The sequence below is a fragment of the Scardinius erythrophthalmus genome (assembly GCF_964197995.2).
Source record: "Scardinius erythrophthalmus genome assembly, chromosome: 13".
Lineage (NCBI taxonomy): Eukaryota > Metazoa > Chordata > Actinopteri > Cypriniformes > Leuciscidae > Scardinius > Scardinius erythrophthalmus.
In genome coordinates, this window is record NC_138233.1 from 20,395,809 (window position 1) to 20,405,522 (window position 9,714).

The 9,714-nt window shown below is 40.3% G+C and overlaps 1 protein-coding gene across 8 annotated transcripts in view; it reads left to right on the forward strand.

The window, feature by feature from the left end:
* map7d3 (MAP7 domain containing 3) overlaps nt 1–9,710 on the forward strand; it is a 28,416-nt gene extending 18,706 nt beyond the window's left edge. For 5 of the 8 annotated variants that reach the window (XM_081382257.1, XM_081382261.1, XM_081382264.1 and 2 more), the window contains 11 exons: nt 573–709; nt 2,735–2,868; nt 3,024–3,262; nt 4,926–5,061; nt 5,346–5,526; nt 5,616–5,720; nt 5,810–5,863; nt 6,056–6,131; nt 6,443–6,632; nt 6,726–6,964; nt 7,048–9,710. In XM_081382257.1, the coding sequence (XP_081238383.1) occupies nt 573–709; nt 2,735–2,868; nt 3,024–3,262; nt 4,926–5,061; nt 5,346–5,526; nt 5,616–5,720; nt 5,810–5,863; nt 6,056–6,131; nt 6,443–6,632; nt 6,726–6,964; nt 7,048–7,055 (1,499 nt within the window). In that variant the 3' untranslated portion in view covers nt 7,056–9,710. The remainder of the gene's footprint in view (nt 1–572; nt 710–2,734; nt 2,869–3,023; nt 3,263–4,925; nt 5,062–5,345; nt 5,527–5,615; nt 5,721–5,809; nt 5,864–6,055; nt 6,132–6,442; nt 6,633–6,725; nt 6,965–7,047) is intronic. The other 3 variants (XM_081382259.1, XM_081382262.1, XM_081382258.1) reach the window with 2 other exon arrangements.
* The last annotated feature ends 4 nt before the right edge of the window (nt 9,711–9,714 follow it).

The window sequence follows — 9,714 nt, forward strand, 5'->3', positions numbered from 1 at the left end:
GAACCGACTGTGGGATGTGCTCCTAGGACTGTCGCTAGGGGGGTGAATTTCAACAGTTGTATGTGAATGTTGTAGATGGTGAAAAGGCGTTTTAACATTAGATTTGGAATTATGTGGATGTTATGCTGTGTGTTGTCCTATATGGGGCTATAAGGGGAGAATGAGTGAGTGAATGTTGTTCAATTTACGATATTGTTGAGCTGACTAAAACTGCAGCCTAAAGCGCTTGCTTGGTGTAGACAGAGGTGTGCTTAAGCGTATTGGTGACCAGTGTTTTGCCTGTCCAAGAGACTGTCTGTCTCCTGCCATGTTTCTCTCTGTCTCACACCCACCAATCCACCAGTCTTCCTGAGGCCATCAGTGCTTATCAGTTCCCTATCAACCAGTATGACTGATCTAACATACACCAATGTTTTGTGCTTTTATCATCCCTCTCCCCTTCTCTCTTTCTCTTTTATATCTCCCTCTTTCTGTCCCTACCTCTACCTTTGCTTTGCTCACCCACTCGGCTGCTTGTGACGTCCCTTCCCTCCTGTCCTTGGCTGTGCACCACTGACTGTGTCCTTTACCAGAGTTTCACCTGTGTCCTCGTTCAGCATCTGCCAGCCCCATGCAGCCCCTGGCCCGCGGAGCCCTACGCAGTCGCAGCAGCGACCGAAAGAAAGTGTCTACTTCTGTGTCTGCGGATGCCATCTCCAGTATGACACAGGTGAGCAGATGATTCAAACTTCTACATTGAAATGGATTAAATTGTTCTTTTTGTTTCTTTTTTTTTTTATCTCAGTTAGAAATGTGTTTGTAGTGTTAGTCCTACCAACTCTACAAATAGTAAGAAATAGTTACATTTTCATTTAAAAAAAGTTTTTTGAAAGGATTCTCTTATGCTCACCAAGGCTGCATTTATTTAATAAAAAAATTACAGTAAAAACAGTGATACTGTGAAATATTATTACAATTTAAAATAAAAGAACCGTTATTAAAATGTAATTTTGCGTTTTACTTTGTAAATGTCTTGCTGACACTTTTGATCAATTTAATGCATCCTCACTGAATAATAGGATTCATTTATTTAAAAAAAATATATATAAAATCTTGCTGACCCCAAACTTTTGAACGGTAGTGTATTTTGCAATGAAAATTTTTATTAAATTAGAAAAATACTAAATTGATGCATTGTGTATCAGATATTCAGACCACATGTAGACTTATAGAAGAGCTGCATGGTGTATGTATATAATTTGATCTCAAGAGTTTCCTCAATAATCTCATTACCAGGATAAGCTTAACGGAACTAAAGTACCTGCGTTATCTGTGTCTTCATTAGTTGTGTTGGTCTAAAACAATATGTACTCATTCAGACATTTATATATCCGTATATTATGGTTTGCTTTGCAAAACAGCTTGGATTTATCACTGACGTTAATCAGTGAGCTGTTCATTCTGAATAACACTTATCTGATCCCGGCTTAAGACCGCTCCAGCAGCAGCGTGTACTGGAGAGATAGGGAACTGGGTTACATCAGTTACTTTCTGACTAAGTGCTAAGCCCTCCTCACATAGTAAAACATCCAAGGTACATTTTTTTTTTTTACATGACGTGAAGGCCAACTATGGTAACCCATACTCTGAATTTGTCATCTGCATTTAACCCAGTTAGTGCACACACATATTAGGTGCAGTGAGTAGTGAACACACTGCAAACCATATTCTGTGAAAGTGTGCAGATGCTTGGCCAAGGCATTGGTAGTCCTGTTGTACATATTTAATCTATTATTGCATTGTGGCTGTAACAAATCTCAGTACACTAAGGGGCAAAAGAGTAACCTTCTAAAGTTTTTGCCATTGTGTTATAAATTTGTCAAACATTTAAGTAACTTACTCAACCTCATCAGGGTTGTCTTCAAACTGCTGGTTCATTATGACCGAAGTTAACACTACACTGTACCGGTGACCCTCCGATGTGATCCATGGTCTTCCGAGACTGGCGGATACCTTACAATCAGATATGAACTACATGTGACAGTCTGATCCCTCATATAGAGGTTTAGAAATGCCCACATCAGTGATTCATTCAGACTCAGTTTAATTATAGCGCTGCCCTGCATATAATGAACGCTAAGCGAGCTTGAGTGTGTGTGTCCCAGAGAGAAAGGAGGGCTTGCATTGGCATATTCACTGGAGAAATGTAAATTGAAACTGACATGTTTCCCTCTGATGGTCATACTGTGCTGTAGCTTCTCCAATGGCTTGGCCTTATAGCTCACTAAATCTGATCTGCTTGATATTCATTTGGAGAGTTTGAAACATGGTGAATTGAGAGACATTTTGAAACATGGTTAACTCACTTCTAGCTGCTTCACGTTGTTCATGTGTGGAGGTTTTCCAGTAAAATACATCTTCACATATATGAGCCTGTCCCACATTTAGTGCATTTGTCACATTGACACCCTGAGCACGTGGACAGTAGATTAAAAATAGATTGAAAGGACATGTTTACTCCGGTATTGTTCAGATTGATGATAGCAGTAAAATCCCAGCTGCAATTGAGTGATATATACACCTTGCTTTGATTTAGCCTGAACAGCAATTGATGATCACTACATAGTGAGCAAAGTGCCTTTCAGATGTGGGGATCTTCTTGTTTAGTCCAATAGTCTCATACCACAAATTTCTATTTTAAAATTAGTTTTAGGGTTTTGCTCATTTTGTCATGTTTTTGCATTTGTAAAATCAGAAAGGTGAGAAGGAGAAGCGTTTCACGTCACCAGTAGGAAAACGCCCAGCCTCGCCCTCTAGTCGTCACCGATCCCCGTCTCCTGCTCCCGCTGCTAACACCACCTCAAGAGCGCCCTCACCTGGAGCAGCCAAGTAAGACCCCTGAGATCAGTTTTAGCCTTCATTGGTTTCACTCTAAACTGATCATTTGATTTCAGACCTTTTCAGTCTGCTGCTCAAATTGCATCTCCCACTGTCTATAGTACAAGCCCATATTTTAAATTTCTCTTTTAATTTGTCTCCTTCAGGCAGAGTCCACGCTTCCGCCCTCCTTCCCCCAGTGGCTTGAAACAGCGTCCTCCATCCCCTCAGCCCTCTGCCACATCCAAACCTCCACCCATCCAGAAACCTGCTCTAACTCCCACCGGCCCGCCCACCCTTCGCAGGAGGGATTCCAAGCCAAAAGATATGTCTCCCATTATGCCTGTCGCCCCACAGTCTCCAGAAACCAGCACAACACCCACACCAACACCCAAGACCAAAGAGGGTGAGTGATCTCAAAAACCCAAGTATAGAGAAACAGAGAGATGAAAATGTAAGGGGAATTTCAATAAAATGTTAAATTGAAAATTGAAAAAAAAAATTAATTTAAAATTGAAACGTTAAAGTAAATCTAATAACTTGGTTGTGGGCTGGCACTACAGAGTTATTTTAGTATGACTTTCTTGTTTCAACTCTCTGATTGGTTGATATGTCTTTGCAGAATCATGGGTAATGCTAGCCTAGAAATCTAGACGCACCCTAGCGGCAGCAAAATGTATTTCGCAGCCAGGGTAGTCTAGCAACTCTCAATAAACCTTCTCGCTGCAAAAACCCAGATTGGGTCAGGCCAATCACGTCGTGTATAGAGTAGGCGGGGGTGGGCTTAACATACACGACAGAGTTGCGACGGTTACCTGGCTGCTGCTACTTGAAAACAAAGAATGACGGCTGCTGATGGAGAACAACGGTCTTTCGAATCGGCTTTGGCCGCGACTCTGGAGGACTTGGAGTTAAGTTTTTCTTTGAGAAAAGAGCAAAGAACGGCACTTAAGTCATTCTTAAAAAAAGGAAGATGTGTTCGTCGTTTTGCCGGCCAGATATGGCAAAAGTTGAATCTATCAACTAAGCTCCGCTGTTGGGAAAACGCTCTGGTTGGTTGAAGCGCTGTCCTATTGCGTGCAGAGGGAATTTGAAAGATAGCCGTTTATACCGCCCCTCGGATTGAGCCGTGACTATGGAGAGTTTCCAGACCTAACATCTTGATGTAGGTCTGGCTTGCCAGGCTAGGGTAATGCCTTTTTTCATGAATTTTGCTGTTAAACAGTTTTTATTTTTTTAAGAAGCTGAAATAATAAAGATTGATGGATTTAATAAAAGCATGTACCATTGATTAACAACCACATAGCTCACAGTATGTCTTTATCAGCTTAAGTTATCATTAAAAATAAAAATAGTTGCACTATTTAAATGCCTTCTCTGGCAGTTACATTTTAAATTCTATTTTGTGGAATTTAATTGACATTTCTTTCAGGACCAGTGGGAGATTTTCAAACTTTTATGATACAATTAAAATTTGTAAAGTTTATCAACAATGTGTAACATGTAAGGCTAAAATATCTGCTAAACAAAGTTTGAATTAAGCATTTAGAGTTTAATTAATTGTAAAAAATAATTGTCGAATATGGAGTGTGAAGGATTTCGGTACAGTGCTGCTTTCCAAGCTCTGTAATTAATGTTCCTTTCAATACATATAAGATCCTCTGACAAGCGTTTTAGTAATGACTTTTAAGGAGATTTATTTAATCATCTACTGTTCAAAATGAACTAAGCTTTAAAAAGGTTTCAGTTTAACCACTTCCTGTCTTTCCAAATGTCTGGCTAAATCAAAGCCTTTGAGTTATTACAGCAGCAAACCAGCACAGTTTGTGTGATGAACTGTCTTCTTAGATACGTACTATCAAGGTCAAGAACTGCTGGGGTTACTGAGTTTGTATACAGTGCCGAGCTTGTTTATCCTTGAGACACAGTGCCCTCTGCTGGAAACACTTATCATGTCTTTAAGGGTCACTTTACCTCTTTTTCAGTTCATTTTATAGTGTATTACTTTAACAAATGAGGTAATGTCGAATTTAGATGTTAATATGCATAATATATGTGTGTGTTTTCAGAATCCAGTTCCAAAGCCAACGCAGGAACTAACTCAGCCGCAGAGGCTTCCAAGATCCTAGCGGAGAACCGTCGTCTGGCACGCGAACAGAAGGAGAGAGAAGAGCTACTCCGCATACAGAAAGAAGAAGAGGAGCGGTGCGTTTATTTGATTAGCTTCAGTAGTGTGTTTTAGTATCAGGAGCCTGCTTTAACGGCTTCCAAATACACTGGTCAAATAATATATTATTATCTTTAACCCCCATTTAATCCGAAACATCGTAACAAACACATTGGCATATGTTTGTAGTCATATTCTTGTTTTTCTTGTTTTTAAGAGCAGGTTTGTTATGCAGTCATTAAGCTGAAGCGAAACCCTGCATCTGTGTTAAAAATATTTACCTTTGAAGTGCCAAAGGCCCTGAGGTATCGTGTCTCAACAGGCTGAGGAAAGAGGAGGAGAAGCGTCTGGCAGAGGAGGAGCGCTTGAGGCGCGTGGAGGAGGAGAAGAGGCTTGCGGAGGAGAGGAAGAGAGAAGAGGAGGAGCAGGCTCGTATAGCAGAGGAGGAGAAACAGCAGACAGAGCTAGAGGAGCTGCAAAGACAGGCTGAGGAACTGAAAGAGGTTAGTTGACTCTGCCATTGCACAGACTCCATGATAGAGATGTTAATTTTTCAGTTTGAATAATTGACTTCTTGCTCATCCAATGGCAGCGTGAGGAGGCTGAAGCAAAGGCCCTAGTGGAGGCAGAAAAGCAGCGTATAGAAAGAGCACTCATTATGCAAAAGAACCAACAGGAGCGCATGGAGAGAAAGAAGGTGGACACTATCACATGACTCTGACATTTACACAGTTTGCATTTATGGTAGCAGCTGTAGATTAAAGAATATTTTGTCTCAATCTGCAGAGAATTGAAGAAATTATGAAGAGAACCAGAAAAACAGACCAAATGGATTATAAGGCAAGTTTAACAGCTTTTATTGTATAGCACACGGCTCATTATTATATAGTGTTGAGGCATGATGTCTCTGTCTGTTGTGCATCGTTTCCATTCCCAAAAAGTTTCTTATGTTGTGTGTGTGTGTGTGTGTGTGTGTGTGTGTGTGTGTGTGTGTGTGTGTGTGTGTGTGTGTGTGTGTGTGTGTTCTCTCAGAGTAATGATGATGAGAGAGACATTCCTGATGAAAATGGAGAGGAGGCTGAGGACCAAATAAACTGTGAAGATAAGGGTCAGTATCTTAAATGCCAGAACTGGCAGAGTATTGCTTTGTTGGCAACAACAGTGAGTTTATTTGTAGCAGATGAATGATGTTTCACAAACTAGCAAGTGAGAAGTGACAGGCGAATTGCTGAAATTATATTGAACACTTATTTTACACAATATTTAATAAATAAGCAAATTCAACAAGGCAGTCAGTGTTAAAAATCTCTAAAAAATCTTGAAATATTAGCCAGGTTAATCGATCACAATTTGGAGGATTGATATATTGTGTTGCTCTAATGTAGGATGGAATAGCTCATCTGCCTCATTCAATTTCAGAGAATCAGGCTGTTGAGTCAGAGCGAAGTGCCAATGAGACAGAGCCATCAGACTCTCAGGAGCATTACTTGCCTGTGGAGGAGCCAGTTGCCGAACAGGAAGAGCCAGATGTTAGTATGAACAGACAAACAGATGTGGATAATAAGGAGAACAGCAATGGACCAAGCACAGAAGATCCCTCAGTGGACAGGTAAAAAAAACAAACTATTTTACTCTAAGGTTATATCTTGGTTAGTGGTTCATAAAACAACTTCAACTTTTATATTTGTGCTTTAATCTCCAGCAGCCCCCCTCCCAAGTCCTGTCTGATGGAGGGCTCTGAGTTTGTGAATGAGGACTCTAAAGTGATCCCTGGGTTGAATGGTAAAGGAGGACCCTGGAGCTTTGAGGAGCTGATCGATCTGGGCGTTCATGCGAAAAGCAAACCCCTGATGGACGATGGAGGCCCTGAGGGGCCTAGAGTGGCCTTTGAAGAGAAAACCAGTTCAGTTCATCCAGCCCAGTCTATTGAAACCCTGTCCGGTAAGAGCTTTTGTCTCTATCAAGTCTGATTAAGATTGTATTAGTTTATCACAGAATTGACCTTGTTTCTCTTGTTCTCTCAGAGATGTGAATGTGCAGGTCTGTTTAAGGCCTGCTGATTATTGCACTCCACGAGTCATGTCCAGCTGAGCCTCAGAGTGTCAGCGCTCAGACTCGTCGCACAGAGCCGCACAGCCTCTGCAGATAATAGATGGAAAAAGCAAGAGAAAATAAACACAAGTTGGAAGAAATGAGCTCAAGAAATGCTTCAGGGAAAGTGATAGATTCATTCAGTGCTTGCTTCTTTGTTTAGCAGCTCTTCACCTTTATAATATTGTCATCAGGATTTATTTTTCATAACAAATGTTTTTGGGTTTCTTTTTCTTTCTTTTTTTTGTCTTTTAAACGTGGAGACAACTTTATTTATTCATGTGGCTTCTCCACATTTAAACGGCTGCTGTCTCACGACGGTTACCACGTGCACTTTTTTTTGCTAAATTCCTGTTCAGGTGTTTACGTGGCACATACAAACTCATTATAATTTAAACTTAAGCGTTTTGTAGAAGGATCTGATTAGTTATGGAGTCAGTGCAGAGCGTTTTGAGAAAGGAAACATCTCGCATATCTTCGTACTAATTAAAACCCTGTGTCTGAACCGTGAGCGGAGCTCAGGAATGTGACCCAAGACGGGCTGATAGTGCAGCAACTCTCGAGTGCTTTTAATGTGACCTCAGGATATTTGTTGTTTCTCCGCTCCAAAGGAATAAACATCACCACTGTATATTCCTTGTGGAAGAACTCGAGCTCCCGCTGAGAAGCATTCCTACTGTGTAACACTCGTTGATAGCAAATCCTTCTCAAGATGTTTCATTAAAAACGTTTACCAGACTTTATAATTCAAATCGAGTGCAAACATATTCGTACTGCCTTGGGCGATTGAAGGATGATGGAGCTCAATGCGGACTGGCATAACACTTGTGGCTTTTGTTTAATGAGGTTTTTATGTTGTACGTTCCTGTTTTGTGGTAAATAAACCTGTACATGTACATAAGTATGACTAGTTATCAAATATCTAATTTAAGTGCACCCTCAATAACTTTGGATGTCTGCTTGAATCGTTACGCTACGATATTGCATAATATAACAGAGAATTACTGTAACTCTAACTTTCACACTTTTTGCATGTTTCTGGTGTCTGTTCCCTGGAGTTTGAAGAAACATGTTTCAGTCACTAAACTTGAATGATATAATGTTCTCTAATTCCCAAAGTCCCCTCAGGGTTGTACTGTGCTATCAAGTCCTGATGTTTTCTTTTGTATACAGTTACTGTTCGTTTACTTCTCACCATCCATTAATGGAGTGAATAACCACACTAAATTTGGTTCTCTCTTCGAAAATGCATAAATATATATTTAAAACTCTTTTAAGTATTATTTAAATCAGTATTAGGCTGTCTAGCCATGCTTGTGGTTGTGAATAAGAACTAGGCAGCAGGTTGGTGTACCGTATAGTGTGGTACAGCTCTATACTAAAAGATGAAATGCTGTTCCACACTCACAGGCCTGGTGTAACTAACTGTGCACAGCAAGTTACAACTGTAAAGTGACGCGAGTAGGGAAAAGGAATGTGGACTGAGGGCGCAAGCAAAGTCAAGAGGGCTTTTTAGTTACGAGGATGCTGTGCGGTTGAACAGGGATGTTGAGCATGATTTACATTTGCAGCTGGAGGATTCAGGGAAGTTTAAGTGAAGAATGCACTAGATTTCACCGGAAGGATTTGGCATTCGACCATTGAGCTTTCGACTGTTGATTTAAATGTCCAGACAGTTGTAATGAATGATCGGTCTCTATATGCTTGAAGAGTTCAGTTGGCTTCATGTACTGTAGTTGTGTAAATTGTTGTGGAGTTTCCTTTAAAATATTATTCACCGACTATTTTTACCATTCAATGGCCAGAGCTGGTCAATCCATAAGTACATTTCCTTATTTGTATCATTCCATCTGTGTTTAGGAATACTGTAGTCCCTCAATGGGTGCTTAATGTTTCTTCTGTTGTTTTATATGCATCCACTTTGTTGTTTTTAATCTTTTGTTGTATAAGATTGCTTTTTGACTCAGGCTCTTAGACTTCAGTGGAAAAGTGTTTGCAGAGGTTATGTGACACACGCTTGGCATGAGACTCGTGTACATGTTCAGTGCAATTCAGAAATGGGTTTGATATCATTGTGACCCCTTGGTTCGGCCTTTAATATGTACTCTTAACTCTTTAAATTTCCAAAATTGCTTCAAGTTGTGGTGTATCTGCTGAAGACCCGACCATTGAGGCATTTGTGTACGTGTTCGTTGCATTTGCTTTTGTAATATGCTAGCACAGCCACTTTCAGACGAGTTCACTCCAATGCAGATGTTGTTTCCACTAACAGGACCTTTCGAGCCCTTCGTGCTGTATACATCAGAACTGAAACTGTTCTTTAAATGTCAATTGTACTCAATACAGGGGTAGAATAGGACGGTGCCTTAGATGCAGAATGGGCTGTATTTTACTTTCATATATTAATATCTTAACGCGTCACGTGAGCTTACCTCGGCCATGACAATCATTCTACTCGACCAGGGTCATGAATAGGATCTGCTTTTATTCGAGCGGTTTCTTGTCTTGAAATAGCCCTGACCACAAATTATATTTGTAAATATATCTAAAGTGTACTGGAAAAAGTATAAATTGTTAAAATAAAGTTTTGGAAGATAAAA